Raw genomic sequence first — 17,323 nt, 5'->3', positions numbered from 1 at the left:
TTTGAGGCTTTATCGAATAAACTAAATGTGCATTTGTGAATTGAAACGGGTCAGACAATAAATGCGAATAGATTATGACGTTCTGGGTCCATATCGTCCTCCAACTTAACACTTTCCCTTGCCGCTTAACGTCCATTGCGTTATCCCACAAAACAAACCGGTGTTTGTTACACACGGAGTGACACGGACCGTGTGTAAATTCCTCCCGTTTTCACCTCCCGGCGTCAAGCCATCCGTGGCTATAACCCTTCCTCATCACACGGTGTTGTGTGCCAAAAGTGGCCGATCTACAAGCTCACAGCAGCTCGCATCCGCGTCTCCGCGTTGTGAGCTTGCAGCGTCCAGAGGACGCAGAAACTTGCAGGATGAGTGTGCATTGTGCAGCGATCGAGTCACAGGCTCACAGCAGTCAGACGTGCAGTGCTCACGTCTCGGTTCGGTCTGAAAAAATCAGCCCGATCAACTCATGCGACCGTCGCTAATTCGAATGACACCCGCAAATGGAAACAGGCTAAATTCGCTTAATTGTCTTAATGCGAATTTATGATAATTCGCTTCCTATTTTCGAATAAGCTTATGGAAACATGGCTATTGACAAGTCTTGCCACGGACATGTTTGTCCATGTACAGACAGACATGTTTATGATCCCTTTTAAAGGAGTTTAATTGTTTAATTCTTAAAGGAGTAGTTCACCACTTTTCAACCTGTCTTCATATAATAGGTCCTCACTAATGTTCATGATAAAATATCAAAAAAAAATTCTACTCAGTCCAAGTCTCCTAGGAGAGCTGTGGGAAGTTCAGAATCCATCGTCTTGTGACATCATCATTTTCCAAAAAGAAAATTGAATCAATATTTTTGAAAAAAAATATTTAGATTTTTATTATCGCGAGAACAATGGCTTCCACTTTAAAATTGCAACTTTTCAGGAATAGAAAGCCGCAGTTTCTATAAGCTGTATTGGCAATCGATGATGTCACAAGACGATGGGTTTCTGACCTGCCCACAGCCCTCCTCTGAGAAAAAAAAGGTATTTTTGAGTGAGGACCAATTATATGAACATAGGTTGAAAAGTGGTGGAGTGCCCCTTTAACCCCAGTGATAGTTTATACACTGTATGTGTCACCCTTCATCATCATTGGTCTACTACTTTATTCTTTCATAGGCTATAGGCCCTTATGTAATAAAAATATACAAAGAAAAGGCTGGTAAACAAAGCTATAGTTGGCCCTATACCCATTGGAAGAACATTTTGAAAGAACAAAGAAAACTAGCATTGCAAAAAGAAAGTCTCATTGTCATTGGCTTCAAACACTTAATTGTGCATCAGGCAAGTCGTTTGGGTTATTTCTGATCATCATTATCATTGTGTGTGTGTGTGTGTGTGACTGTGTGGGTGTGTGCTTCCTACAGAGTTCAGCTCACCAACCAGCGTTACAGTATATCTGTTGTGTTCCGTTACTCTGAATCCCACACACTCATTTCCCTTTCCACACATTTTCCTGTGAGTTCACTTCAATGTCTGATGCCTGCATCCACCCTGTAATTATGTAAGTTCTTCCATAATATTATGTCTGTGTAATTTCAGTCATCCCCCACCCTGTTTGTTCCACCATCTGTTCTTTCATCCATTTGGTGTCTTAATTCAGCCTAAAATGATTAAACTAAGCTGTGTCAAGGGAAGTAAGGAGCTGGAGGTGCTAATTGAGATGCTATGAACGTGCACCTACTACTGTATGTCTTCTTTAAGTGAAAATGTTTAAGAAAGTGTGTGGTACATTGCAGACTTCCCTATGCTATATGCATGCACAGAATTGGTATTCTTTAAAACATTATCACAGGCATTTCTGGTTTATTAGATAGTATAGACCAAAGATGCAGGAAAAGGTGTGTGTCCTGCCTGTAGTTTTATCACAGATCCTTGATATGTTGATAACACTTCAACATATCACACTTCCAGTTACCTACGGTACAATTTACAATTTAAACATTTAGCAGACACTCTTAACTCATTGATTGCCCTTTTCAAGATGGCCGCCAAGTACCAGGATGCCACGTTCCTAAATTTCTAGTGTACGGATACATTTTTAGTGCACGGATCGTGCACGCCCATGCCTAGATCATGCACCATATGTGTAGTACTTTTTAACAGCTTTCAAACAAAATAATCCGCTTGGAAATCCGTTCAGGCATTCATGAGATAGAAGCCTTCAAAGTCAGACAAAACAAACATTTTGCCATTTTGAAAGATGTGTTTGTTATGGGGCTAAACATGCAATTTCGCGATTGCGATCATGCCGAACACCTTCGTGACTTAAAACTCCCCCGAAAACCTGACAAGAACCAAAGTATATATAATATATTTCTCCATTATGCCTGCCTTTACAAAAGAACAAACGTTTCGGCTATCCAGCCTTCATCAGTGTGTGGCGTCAGTTCGTTCCTCACTGACGAAGGTGGGATAGATGAAATATTTGTTAGCATATTGGAGAAATAAAAAACAGACTCATCTTGTCACTCTGAGTGCGACCTTTCACTCTTGCCAAATATTTACAGTTTAAAGTCAGACAAAACAAACATTTTGAAAGATGTGTTTGTTATGGGGCTAAACATGCAATTTCGCGATTGCGATCATGCCTAATACATTTTAGGCATTTTTGGATTTTTTTCAAAATGTCTGCCAACTCGGGAAACTCGGGCTGTGGCAGCCTGGGACTACTGTAATAACTCGGGAAACTCGGGCCTTGGCAATCAATGCAGTTGTGCTTCATTTCTGCTCTGTAAAGCACTTTGAGCTGCATTTCATGTCATGAAAGGTGCTATACAAATAAAGTGTATTAAATAGTACTGCTCTCTTCACACTGGGTGTGATTTATTTCTGTTCTCTTCTGTTTTTTGTGTTGTTATTCATGGTTGCCAGTTCCCACTAGTTTCTATTGTGTTTGTACCTTTAGGTACTGCCTTACCACATCCTACAACCACATTATAAATGCAGCTAGTGACAGATTACTCACAGCCATCAGTGCCTGATGGATAAAAGACATTGGAAACCCATGTACAGTATGTACCTACTATTTGTGACCCCCACACATGCATGGGGGTCATGAGCAAGATTTGAATGCAAACTGCATACAATCTTCACTCTCATAATAGTAAATAATGGATTGCATTTTTATTGCGCTTTTCTAAGCAAATTGCAAACTCAAATAGAAAAGGGGTGTTAATGTAATTGCGTAGTGCAAAATTCAAACACAATAAGGTGAATAGGATGATAAGCAGTGCCATTTTCTGCACAGCACTTCAATAATACTGTTTTTGTCATTCCAAATTAATCGCCCCCCTGGTATACGTAGCTGTATGTACAGTAGGATGCAGCAGCTGACACGGACAGGTTTGATCATATGGTTAAAAACACAATGTACTCAGAACAAAAACCTTCGTGACTCAAAACTCCCCCGAAAACCTGACAAGAACCAAAGTATATATAATATATTTCTCCATTATGCCTGCCTTTACAAAAGAACAAACGTTTCGGCTATCCAGCCTTCATCAGTGTGTGGCGTCAGTTCGTTCCTCACTGACGAAGGTGGGATAGATGAAATATTTGTTAGCATATTGGAGAAATAAAAGACAGACTCATCTTGTCACTCTGAGTGCGACCTTTCACTCTTGCCAAATATTTACAGTTTAACTCATTTAGTGCCCCTGAAATTAACGGATTATAAAGTCCACGATGCCACCTTCAGGCTGGCATCACCGCCGTTATCTTATTTTGAAGGCCAGAAGTCCACCACGCAATCACTTCCGGTCTGACGTCATCGGATCGTGCGCCGGAACTGATCCGTGTCCACGTGGAGTTGTGTAATGGCCGACCGGGAGCTTTTATAACTGTGTAACATAAGCGAGCATCTGCCTCCATCCTAGCTTCTAAAGTGTAGTTTTGAGATAATGGACATTAAAGATGAGATCCCCTGTCCACCTCAATGTTATGGATGGGACTATTTTGTGCTCGTGGAGCCGTGATGATGCGAAATCAGCGACGGATTTCGTCTCCGGACCTGCGGTCATTCTTCTCGGTAATGTACTCGCCGTTACAGTAATATATTACTTTTCCCGAGATATCTCGTGAATGGCACTACAGATACTCGAGTACATTTCACGAGACATCTCGGGAATGGCACTAGATGAGTTTTAAGAGGTTGACACACCAGAGGAGTCAGTGCTGTGGTAACAACATTTATTTATCGATAATTACAGTATGACACGTTTTAAAGGCTGTAACAATATAAACTACATAAAGGCTTAAATTATGGAGTTGCCATTGTGTAGTAAACAACAGCACCAACTTCCAACTAAACGCTCGCCAAGCCCTGCAATCCTACATCTCACTCCAGCCTGCCTGATTTTCTTTTTGTTTATTTTACACACAAGGCATTCAACTTGTCTGACAGATTTGGCAGGGAAGTTGAGAGAAACTTACTGTGCTCCCAGGGGAATATCAGGAGTGCACTCACTCCTCTGCAATATGGAAAAAAGTCATGGCCACTCATTTGGTTATTCATTAAACACGGAACCGTGCCACAGGTGTCACTATTCACATAGTCACTCAAAGGGAAAGGTCAGGCTGAATCATGACTTGTGCATAATCATATTCAGTTATTTGTGTTGCTATGACTCCTAAACAGAGTTGACAGCTCAATGTTAGGAGGAGGGGTGACGTTGATTAAGGCCAGCCCGACTGGGATCCACAGATTCCACACACGCACAGTGAGAATCTTCCATCATCCAGCAATATTATTTTCAGACGACCTGTGACTGAATAATGTACCTTATGTGTGTGTTAACAGAAAATCTGAAAATGTGTGCTTTGCAACACGTTTTCAAGTCAAACTGGTTTAAATGTTCAATTTGCTGTTCCAATTGCAATACCATTTGCAACTCGACCAGTCAAGTCTTCTAACTTGACAAAATAAAGTACCCCCCACAGATTGTCTGTGAATAATACTTTAATTGCTCCTTGTGTTGATGATTTATTGTATACAGTATGGTCTGTCTTGATTAATTGAATACATCATGGCTCAAACCAGGATGGTAACATGATACCCGGTCCAGACACAGTGTAGAAATTACGTTTATGCTGTAGAGCAGTGGTTCCCAAACTTTTCAGGTCAAGACCCAAAAAAGAGATTATCGTTTGCCAGGGACCCATAATATTGAAAATAGCAGATATTCAAGCAGAGAACACGTGAACCCGTCTGTCTTGTCAACCAATGACTGTGACGTAGCAACGTAATTTGTTGACGCATCAAATCGCAGTCACCATGAGCGGAGTTGAACACGGTAACTTTGACTGCTAAGGCCAACTCCCTCACATGACCTTGTATAAGAAGGGACGTGATTGTTTAAAAAAACACACACACACACACACACACACACACACACACACACACACACACACACACACACACACACACACACTCACACACACACACACACACACACACACACACACACACACACACACACACACACACACACACACACACACTTTACAGGAACAGTTAGTCTCGCCATATAACTTCCGGTCGGTAGGGGACAATTTTTTATATTATGGCTAGGCCACTGTTTTTGAAAGAGCAACCTTTTATGGCAGTCAAGAAAACTGACAAAAGTTTCCTTTCGCAAGTTTCCTGGTCATTGGCAGCCCTACTGTACTTACCCCTGTCTTAGAACATGCATTTTTGTTCAGACAGAGTCCTGTGAAATTATTTACTTCAGGGGTCTTCAACAGGGGGTCTGGGACCCTTAGGGGGTCCTCAGAGTTACTACAGGGGGTCCTCCAAATCTTTGTGTTACCGAAGCTTTTTTCTCCTTTTTTATATGAATCATTTGAACCCTAGCGTCCATATTCTGAGAACTTTAGCCAAAGATAGCAGATCTACAAGCTCACAACGCCTCGAGGCATTGTGAGCTTGTAGATCGGCTAATTTTGGCAAAGATGTTTGGTGTAGAGGGGAAAAAGAGCAGACTAAGTACAGAGTGAAAGGTCAAGTTTATTAACGGTTCAGTTTATTGACGGTTCAAGTGGTATACATTTCTGAAAACAAATTGACATGAATCCAAAATAGATTGTGTTGTCAAACGATGAAACTATATGGTATCTTTGTGGGGGTCCCTGCTTCATCTCTCTCTCTCGACTAAGGGGTCCTTGGCTTGAAAACGTTGAAGACCCCTGATTTACTTGTCTTCTTGGCAAGAGCGAATTCAACTCTGGATCATGGATTGTATAAAACAGGTGCACTGCCTCGGGTGTCTGCTAATTCTCAGTGGGGGTCACAAAATGAAGGGAGTCTATATTTGTCTATGGACATTTCAGTGGTCTTTTGAAACACTCCTTATTCAATGGTTTGAGAGATGGTTGCTAAAAAACATTTAATCAATGACGATGCTGCTTTTAGTGTCAGCAGACATTACACAATGTTGACATACAGTACAACCATCTTATCAGTTTGGTCTCTGGCCAGACACCTGCACTTTGCTTCTGTTGTGGTTAATAGATTTTGTTCTATGCATAATGGCATAGGCCTTTCAATCTAAATGATATAGAATGTTTTTTTGTTGTTGTTTATTTTTATTTTTATATCCCACGATTTTGTAACCCATTTTTCACCCAGTGCCAATTGCCTAAACTGTAATCCTGGGCGCTGCGCTCCCTCTGGCAACCTGGGGAGAGCCCCGAACTGAGCAATTTTTTCCTTCAGTGCATGAGGAGTGAGCAGGCCTCTTCTTATCACCTGACAGGGGGGGGCTTCCCCCTGTCAGGTGAAAAGGAGCAACTTGGACTCCTCATGCATAGAAGGAAGCATGAGGTCAGTCCGTCGTCTCCCCAGGTTGGCAGAGGGAGTGCAGCACAGCAAATGGAGTAAAATGTTTGTGTTATGTTACACACCTCAAATTCATACTAATATGGTGTATCCTTTGTCTCTATAGATACATCGTTCCATTTCCTTTGGCACCACCCAAGTAAATGGGGGTGATTGTCCACGCCTCTCTCAGCTCACTCCCAACCAGCCATCAACAGCAACTCCTTCATGTCGGAAGCCCGGGCTTCAGGTTGCCAGTCTTATCGCTACCCAGGGCTGGAGGGTCAGGATGAGGCCTCAGGGTTCAGGGGAGCCTCTCCTTGCATCTCCGTGCCTAGGAGGTTATCGGGATGCAGCTCCATGGCACAGCTACAGCAGATGGGCGGCTACAGCCAAGCTAGGCCTGACCTAGGCCTCCCCTCAGAGGACAGTGATAGCAGTAGCCAGGACCCCCTGGCCTCCTCTCACAGCCCCTGCGAGAGCATTATCTCCCACTCGCTCCACGAAGAGGATGTGGAGATGAAAAGCAACAGGTCCAGTGGAAGTGGCGGAGAGTCTCAAAGCAATGAAAGCCATGGGAATGACAGTCACGGCAGCGAGAGCCATGGGGAGTCAACGGGTAGCTCTAACAGCAACAGCAAAGACTCCGCCATCCTGCGGTCTTCTGAGAGCAACAAGAGGTCAGTGGCTGCAGGAGGGGTGAGATTTAACATAGATTTAACATAGATGTTTACATTTACATGTATGTATGTAAAATGACATCATTGACATGGTAAATGTATTTAGTTTTAAACCCGGTCCCTTTTTCTTCTTATCAACTCTTTTTACATTTTATTCAAAGCATGAATGTAGAAAAGTTACACAAATATATTATGAATAAAATAAGAAAGCAAATAAAATCACAAGATAAATGTACAAACAACATAGTGATTCCAATACTTAAGAACTTAAAGAATACTACTTTGGTTCCTTTGATCCAAGCCGGAAAATAATCGATTGATTGATGATTAAAATAAGTTGTGTACCTTCAAGATTTCCAATTGGACCCTGATTCAGAAAAGGTTTGCAACCACCACTGTATTTGAACTGAAAAAGAAGAAATGTAGTTGACAATCTGACGATATACTTGTAATAACAGTATAGAACATCCTCAAGTATTTTTGCTTTACTGTAACATAGCACTGCTATTACAGTAACCCTCAATACTTTTTAGATATTTCCACTGACCGTACCCGTTTAAAAAGCCATGGTATTTTGGCTTGCGGTCTACCCTCCTGTCTGAATGAATGCAGCAATCAGCAATGTAGGCTGCATGTTTATTTTCAAATTTAATCAGCCAAGTCAGTGGTGGTGATCCAGCCTTGATGTGAATGCAATTACTGTTGGACCTGTTCCTTTCTGGCCCGACTCGTCAACCATGAGGAGCTTTCTAGGAAAAGTGCTACTGCTACAATATTGATTTTAAGAGTGGGTTTTAAATTTTACATCTGTACCACAGTGCACTGCAGGTAGTGAGGTGCGCATTTCTGTGTGTTGTCAGCGTGGCTATAGAATGAGTTAATGAGTCCCTAGATGGCTTTTACCCTCTGTTCTTCCAACCACGGCAAGTCTCTTCATCAACCACATCTGTGTCATACAGTCTACTCCTTCTACTGTAAGCTATTTTGTTGTTTGTTTTGTTCCCTTTCTTTTTTTTTTTTTTTTTTTTTTCAAAAAAAATAAAATAATATAATATATATATATATATATATATATATATCACATTTGAGGCATGTATGCTTTTTCGCTTAGCTCAGCTGTAGGATAAGGTCAATTACAAATCTGGCAATGGCAGTCTCTATGATATTTCCATATCCAGGTTTCCTTTGGATCAAAGCCAGCAGGTCTATTGAAATATTTATTGCTGCCTAGCCCTAGATAAGTGCTATGGCGCTAAAACTATAAACTGCTTTAAAGTGCCGTCATACTTTGATCTGTTGCTCAGAAATAGGAAGATAACGTTTAGCCAGTGTGCTAAAGAGGCAGCCCGCTGGTCTAAAGTACACAAATGCTTCTACTATATGCACGTCGCACGGTGAGATTTCTGTTTTCCCTCAACCTTACAGGGCAAACAAGTCGTGTCCTGAAATGAACTTGGGTTGAAACCTCCCTCTGTTGACACTGGAAAAGCCTGTGCCCTAGAACGACCCACGTTATATTAAACGTGACTTTTGGAAGTTTATTTTGGTAAGAGAACTGATTCCTTCTGTCAGTGGAGAGATTAATTCTGAGTCAGACTTGTTGGGCCAGATTTTGGAATGTTTTGTTTGCACGCTCACCACTTGTTGTTCCCTTGGCGAGCAACTGTTTGTCTACAGGACCATGGGTGGAGCAAATGGAATATTGGCCATCCCCATGTGATTATTTGCATTAATCCTAGTTTATACTTACTGACAAATAACTTATGGTCTCCGCCAGGCCAAAAGATCAGGGAGGCAGAGAGTAACTATGTTTTTGCCCTTGGCCTTGTCTATCTATCCATTTGTCCGTATATCTGTGTTCCACTAATATCAGACAACACTTGACCGATTGACATGCATGCACACCCCAGTAGGCCAAGGAATAATAATAACTTTTGGCCTTTAAGTATTGATCCGTGCGTCATACAATCAAAACTTGCCAGCCTATTTCCACCTTACTAGATTTTCTGCCATTTTGCGTTTTCTTCTAAACACACTATTTGCCACTACACCTACAGATTTTGTCCAAATCGTTACAAATTATTAGTCATTATACAGAGTCATCATGTGATCAACATATGAGTCAGATGTGTCATATATATTGCATTCAGATTTAATAAAGAGTGCACCTACAACAAAAGGGCTTTCACTTCTGCCCATAGGAAGCGGCACAAACACAAAAGAGTCTTGTGTTCTGATGGCTGCACCCCATGAAGACTGAGCTATATTCAAGCAAGATATTCGAGTAATATCTCAAAAGTCATGTCATCAACATGGATCTGTCCCATTTCCCATATTCCCTCCTGATTGGCTACCATTGACTTCTAAAGTTTGTTTCCAACCGAAGGTCGCAGTATACCATGAGAAATGTCACAGCTTGTCCGTCCTTCAGTCAGTCCTTCAGTCAGTACAGGAAGTGATGTCACGTGACATCACCTCATCAAAGATCAAACCCTGGATATCCATACTGTGTCAGTCAGTACACATTTTTACAGTCTATGGGTTGGTTACCTTGTCACTGTGACATCACAGGTGATATCACAGGTGACATCACCTATGTAAAAGTCCATATATGGGTAATTGGGTATCCCTTTTATGCCCATATATGAAGATCCCTGATGTCATTGACATATATCACTGGCCAGATGGCAAAGGCATGGCCCATATCTGTGTGGCTGGTTTCCTAACCCTAACCCAATATTAAGGACATATCTGGGAATGCCCATATCGGCATGTTTTGACATAACATTGTTGACTATCATGCTGGGGTCCGGGTCTCCGTATATGGGTAACTGGTCCAATATACATCACTGGCCAGATAAAGGGCGAGGTCTCATGTCGCCCTTAGGCGTCTTACTAGTTAAATAATTTGGGGATCCATGACATGAAAATATTTGAGAACCACTGGTTAAAAAAACAGAAAGAAAAATGGAAGCAAGCCCAAATAAGCAACTGCAACGCAGCAACCAATATTTACATACAACTTTACAGAAATACAAGCACAAAGATACTTATAATAACAACACTGATCTGAAGCTCCACGTAGTTGTTTTACTTGGGGTGCGTTCAAAAATGCACACTCGGCGCACTGGTGTGCTCTCTTGTCGTTCGTTTATTCGGTGTACTTGGTGCGTTGTCACTCGAAAATCCAGTGTGCTGCGCCCCCGGTGTGCTGAGAGCACGAACTGACTGACCCTACTCAGAAGTTGTGGTTTGACGGTGTGGTGCGTCAGTGCAGTGTTTTGATTGGTTGATTTTCATGGCGGTGTCTCGAGCACTTCTCAGCAGTGAACAATGGCGTAGGAAATGATAACAAAATGCGCCATTTGCGGCTTGATTGGTCCTTTAGGCTTTATTGTTACACACGCATCAACATGTAAACTACTGTAACAGCAGGTACTGTAGGCCAATACAGTAAATTACCTTTCAATAGCAACATTACGTTAGCAACTGCTGCTTTTCCTTCAGGGTTCAGACTGAAGAAGCGCACCGATGTCCCTTAACTGGTCGTTCGTAAATAAGCCACACTGAGTGGCACAACGTCACCGCCCACTGCACTCACTAAACTGAGCACACACCCGGGGCACATTTCCGAACGCACCCTTGATTCCCCATGGTGTTCATGCTACTGTGCACAGTAAGAGTCCATACAGGTGCATGCTCACATGTACATATTATTACTTGTACCCTGTGACTTTACTTAATAGCTTGTTGTTGTAGTTGTTTTTTCCCTTTTTTTTTACATCAAGGTTCTGTATGATACAGTTTCTGGATATGTTGCATCACACATTGGTGGTCATTTGAAAGAGACCACTTTTTTGGAAATCATCTTGGGCCAGGCATATTGCCTTTTAACTCATCTAGTGCCGTTTGCGTGATGTCACGCAATAAGTACTAGAGTACTTACAGTGCCGAATGCGTGATGTCGCGCAAAAAGTAATAAATTACTGTAACGTTGAGTACATTACCGAGTAGAATGGCCGGATGTCCGGAGACGAAAATCCGCGCTGATTTGTCATCATCACGGCTCCACGAGCACACAATAGTCATCCCATAACATTGAGGTGGACGGGGGATCTCATCTTTAATGTCCATTATCTCAAAACTACACTTTAGAAGCGAAGATGGAGGCAGATGCTCGCTTATATAACACATGTATAAACGCTCTGATGCAATCCAGCATGGCACCACGTAAACAACGGTCGATTCCGGCGCACGACCCGATGACGTCAGACCGGAAGTGATCACGCTGTGGCACTTCTGGCCTTCAAAATAAGAGAGTGCAAGCGGATGGAGCCTGCGTGAGGCACTCTGGACATCATTGCGACCGAAAATCGCGGGCACAAAATGAGTTAATCTGTACATGTAGCGTAGAAGCACTAAAGGTAGAAAGCAGAAAACATCAGTGGCATTGGTGCAGTTTAGAATGCATGTTTTCCAACATGGTGCATAATATCACGAGGATCCTCATTTTTTGTATTTTATTTTTATATTGGTTTCTAAATACTGTTAATAGCACTCCTTTACTAACTCTTGATAATGAATCAGACTTTGACTTTGATCCCAGGATTAAAAGGCATGTCTTTATTTCAGAAGCTCAGGGAGACAGGGCTGACCCACAGACTTACTTCCAATGCACACAAATAGTTCTTCAGAGTCTTGTTGCTAAAACCTGACGTGAGGTTATCTATAGAAGGCTATATTTAATGGAATTAAGTCCCGAATTGTGTTTTGAAGGCTATTTATGACGGTGCGTTCTATTCTAAGCTAGTTAAGCCACCGTTATATATGCCCTATATATACAGTAGTAACCCTACTTATAGCATGCTGGTGAGACACTGTCTTAGGAAGTCATTGTATTAGAGCAGAGGTAGGCTAAACCCGTCAGCTAATACAGAGTGTGTGCAATGCATAAACATGCATGTGATGCGCGCATGCATACTACAGTCTGCAGTAGTCTGGAGCCTGTCTGGAGCCTGCAGCACCTTTGCCCAAGTGGAGCTTGCAGTACTACTGCGGCCCAACCACCTGCAGCAGGTGAGAGCATGACTGGACCTGGTGATACGTAGGAGGGGCCTGGCCAGGAGTCAACCCACAGAGCCCAGTCCTTCCACGCGCCAGATTGGTTTACCTCTCAGTCCCGGCAAAGTTGTTCCGGAGCAGCAGATTGAGTGGCCCTATCTTCACATTATTAGTCATTATATAGAGTCATCATGTGATCAACATATGAGTCAGATTTGTCATATTGCATTCAGATTTGATAAAGAGTGCACCTACAAAAGGGCTTTCACTTCTGCCCATAGGAAGCGGCACAAACACAAAAGAGTCTTGTGTTCTGACGGCTGCACCCCATGAAGACTGAGCTATATTCAAGCAAGATATTCGAGTAATATCTCAAAAGTCATGTCATCAACATGGATCTGTCACATTTCCCATATTCCCTCCTGATTGGCTTCCATTGCCTTCTAAAGTTTGTTTGCGACCGAAGGTCGCAGTATACCATGAGAAATGTCACAGCTTGGCCGGCCCTATCTTCCCCTAATAGGACAAGATGTGGATAGCTACTGGGACGTAAGTCGGGACTTGATCACCCCGGCTGGGTCACCTGTTGGGAGGGTGTATGATGTTGCTAGACCCCAAACACCTGTCGACCTCAGGCTACATCACTGATGATAAGTCCCAGGTCATGTTTTTTGTTATGCACATGTGTATGTGACTGTGCGTGCGCCCTTCAAGTTGCTACGCTAGCTGACCCTGGTCTTTTTTAGTTATGATTGTGGCACGTATGACCAGTAACGTCAAACTTACATTAGGTAAATGGAATGCATATTTATAGCGCTTTTCTCCAAAGCACTTTACATTGTATTTCACATTCACACATTCACTGACCAGAGGAAACCATGCAAAGCACCAACCCCCTGCTCATCGGGAGCAGTTAGGGGTTCAGTGTCTTGCTCAAGGACACTTTGACACTTAGCCCGGAGGAGCCGGGAATCAAACCTGGAACCTGGAACCTTCAGAGTCCAGACTGCCGTTCTACCTCCTGTGCCACTGCCGTCCCAGGGTCACACATGTAAAGAACAAGAAGATTCCAAAATGCATTTACTGTGAATGGTTTTATTATTGTTGTACTGAGGTGAAGTGACAGCAGTAAGACAAAGGGCTTTGCCTAAACATCTGAAATACAGTTGGAATTGAGAAAAACCGTGACAAAATATGAATGAAAAAAGATGTATAATATTAACAGAATAATGATAATGAGAGAATAATCGCTGTCTCTCATCATTTTCTCCATTCCAGTTCCAACTCCCACAGCTCCATGGCCTTCAGTCTGCTGAGCTCAGAACAGGACAACCCTTCCACCAGCGGCTGCAGGTTAGCATCGAGAGTCAGACATGCCACAATTGTGTAACAACATAGTCCTCCTCTTTATGTAATTAGTCACTCATTTGTTACTTAGCTAGGTAATCATTTGTCTCATAACCTAACCTGTTCCTTGGATCAGCTAACATTATCCAATAATCAGTTAACAATAGCCTAATTTTCACTACATTGCAAGCCTGTGCGTCTTTGTCAAGCAATTGTTTTTGTCAATAAATTAGGCTATGGTATTATAAGATTGTAAAACCAAATCATATTACTGTAATTTCGCTTATTCTTTTGAATCCTTGTGAAACCTGGTTTGTTCATAAAGGAAAGTCTCTCATTTCATTTGCAGTGACAGTGTGTCTAATCGAGTTTTCTGACTCAATTAGACTTGTTTTGAGATATACAGTAGCCATTTGCTACATCTGACCTGCTTCTACGCTGGTATGTATCTTGCAGTAGTGAGGAGTCAGCCAAGGCCAAAAACCAGAAGGAGATGATTAAAACTCTGAAAGAACTGAAGCATCAGCTGCCCTCCAGCAAGAGGGACAAGGGAAACACAACCCTCAACACTCTCAAATACGCCCTGCGCTGTGTCAAACAGGTGGAAGGTAAGCACACTCAGGGGTGTCACAAGGGGGGGGGGGGGGGGGGGGGGGGAGTGGGACTGGGTTACTAGGGCACAAGGTGGAGGGGCCTGGAATGGGGACTGCCCCATAGGTCGAACTCCCGTTGGGTCGAACAGCGTCGGCAGGTTAGATAATCACCCGCGAGCATCGGCAAGTTAGATAATCTCCCGCGTCACGGTTACTGAGGTTAGGTTTAGGGTTAGGGTTAGAGTTAGTTTTACTGAGGTTAGGATTAGGGTTTGGGTTAGAGTTTGGTGGTGGATCCAAAGGGTGTTCGACCTAATGACATGTTACCCCTGGAATTATGTTATACTTTAGCTATTGAAAAATAGCAGATATACAAGCTCACACCGTGTCACCGAGTGCCACGCTGCGAGCTTGTAGATCTGCTATTTTTGAAAAGTCGTGAACTAGTCGGATATGTACCAGAATATGACCTTATATGCTCATATTTCAACTAACATTACAAACAATAACAATAATTCTGTCAAACTAAAAAGTCCATATGACGTCCTGGTAATGACGTCAAGATCATCCCCATATGGGCTGTGATCTGGCCTAGTTCTGAACTGTGTCCTCTGCATTTAACTCGTCCAGTGGGCACTACAGGGGCATCACCCGGGGAGCAGAGGGGTTAAGTGGCATGCTCAGGGACACTTCAAAACATAGGCCAGGGCCGTGACACAAACCAGGGACCTTCTTTTTCCCATGTGGCCCCCCTACCCACTCAGCTATAGCCGCCCGTGGACTATATGGGCTATTCTTTATCTATCATTCAGAGATGGGATGAGATTGTCTGTCGGTCCTCATCTTTCACATATATTTCATCTGTGTGCTTGGGTGTGTTCTTTGTATTAAAAGGTTATTAATCAAAAGGCTTGGTTCATTTAAAGGTGATACACCATGAAATTTCACTTTTCCTATTTTAAAACCTTTTTTTGGGGTCCCACTAGCACCTTCTATCCTCACAAAGTCCCATTTCTGACCGTTGTGTCTTTCTCTGGTTTTGAGAAGGCGAAGGTTAAAAGTATCCCACGGGTTCTCAAAACAGGCTATCCAGATTTGCTGCCGATTGTGACGTCATCTGCCGATTGTGACGTCATCACAAAAAAAAAAAATCAAAAAGATTTTTTGGGGGGTGGCGCAGTTCAGGCCAAAGGTGGTACTGCAGCTGAAATGCTCTGAGAGCCATTCAAAAATGAGAGAGGCTCTCTATTCAGGAGTGGTAATTTAGCCTCAAACCTTTTGAAAAACGTTTTTGGGACATAAACAATATGACATAAATACTTTTTAAATGCATGGTGTATCACCTTTAAGTGTAGCCTGACTCAATGGGCCTTTTCTCAAAATATGTGTACAATCAGATTTTATACAAAAGCGGTCATACAAGCGGGTACGCTGACAATGGGTATAATGGGTAATTCAATTCATAATCGGAGTAGCATGCATTCCCACCCAGGCATTTCCCATGAAATTTAGGCAACAAGCACAATACACAAACAAAAGAAAGAAACTCAGTATGTCTTTGTAAACTATTATTGTGTTTCAGCAAATGAGGAATATTATCAGCAGCTTATGACTGGTGACAGTCAGCCGACTGGCCTGGACGTGTCCTCTTACACCATACAGGATATTGACAGTATTACCTCTGAATACACCCTCAAAAACAATGTAAGTCACTGCAGTCAATCCCATGCAACCTGTCTGTCTGTTTGTCTGTCTATTTGTCTGTCTGTCTGTCTGTCTGTCTGACTCTAAAAACTATACATCAACTATATATTGTTTTTTTTTTTAATGCCTCATAAAAAATATAATATCAAGGGCTATCACCTTTAACATATCACAGTGTTACAAAGTGCTCCACACAAGAAATAAAATACACATAGTAATTATTATAAAATTAAATAAAAACATGAATCCCATAGAACATTATGGTGGATGGCTGATTTAAGACAATCTGTCATCTCTTGATACATTCAGGGAGAGCCACTGTCCAGAAACTCAGGTCAGAACTTAACATCTGCTCTCACTTGTAACAGATGAAAAGAGGAAACTCTTTTCATCTAGTACCACAGCATTGTAAGCAGCCTGAACCTGTTACAATGGTTAATAGATTAGCGTTAGCCAATCATCATAAAAATATTAAACCGTTAAATCGTTATATTTCCTTTCTAACAATATGGGTTTACTGAGAACATTGCACTTGGCTACAGCTGCTACGGACAAACTAGCAAGACAGTTTCTCAATGCTCCGCTTAAAACATTTTCTTCTCATCTAAAACAATTACATCCTTTATACCTGGATTGTTGAAATGAATAAAATCTGAAAACGAGAGCAAACAGCAAAACAACAATACTCTTTTGGAATATGTCAAGTAATTTTACATGTTGACACAAATTCAACGTTTGCGTCCATCTCCCCAGCAGGACATGTTCGCTGCGGCCGTGTCTCTCATCACGGGGAAGATTTTGTACATCTCTGACCAGGCTGCCTCCATCCTCGGCTGTAAGAGGGAAGTGTTTAAGAGTGCCAAATTGGTGGAGTTCCTGGCACCGCAGGATGTCCGCGTGTTCTACAGCTTCACCGCACCTTACCGCCTGCCCTCCTGGAGCATATGTACTGGAGCAGGTGATGGCACAAGGCAGTGGTTCTCAACCTTTTCTGGCCACGACCCCCAAAATAATCATATTTTAACTGGGGACCCCTCCACCCTGACGAGCACTAAGAGTTGAGGCATTACATAT

General features: G+C 42.4%; 1 protein-coding gene across 6 annotated transcripts in view; it reads left to right on the top strand.

Annotated features, from left to right (window-relative positions):
- The window catches only part of per2 (period circadian clock 2), a 43,531-nt gene that overhangs the window by 7,637 nt on the left and 18,571 nt on the right, over positions 1-17,323 (top strand). For 3 of the 6 annotated variants that reach the window (XM_080726329.1, XM_080726331.1, XM_080726327.1), the window contains exons 2-6: positions 6,992-7,544; positions 13,884-13,958; positions 14,409-14,560; positions 16,128-16,249; positions 17,003-17,207. In XM_080726329.1, coding sequence (XP_080582455.1) covers positions 7,093-7,544; positions 13,884-13,958; positions 14,409-14,560; positions 16,128-16,249; positions 17,003-17,207 — 1,006 coding nt within the window. In that variant the 5' untranslated portion in view covers positions 6,992-7,092. Of the gene's footprint in view, positions 1-1,414; positions 1,552-6,991; positions 7,564-13,883; positions 13,959-14,408; positions 14,561-16,127; positions 16,250-17,002; positions 17,208-17,323 lie in introns of those variants that run through there. The other 3 variants (XM_080726328.1, XM_080726330.1, XM_080726332.1) reach the window with 3 other exon arrangements.

The sequence above is a fragment of the Nannobrachium achirus genome (genome assembly GCF_963921795.1).
Source record: "Nannobrachium achirus genome assembly, chromosome: 5".
NCBI lineage: Eukaryota > Metazoa > Chordata > Actinopteri > Myctophiformes > Myctophidae > Nannobrachium > Nannobrachium achirus.
The sequence above is the reverse complement of the archived record's forward strand: the minus strand, read 5'-3'. Positions and strand labels throughout refer to the sequence as shown.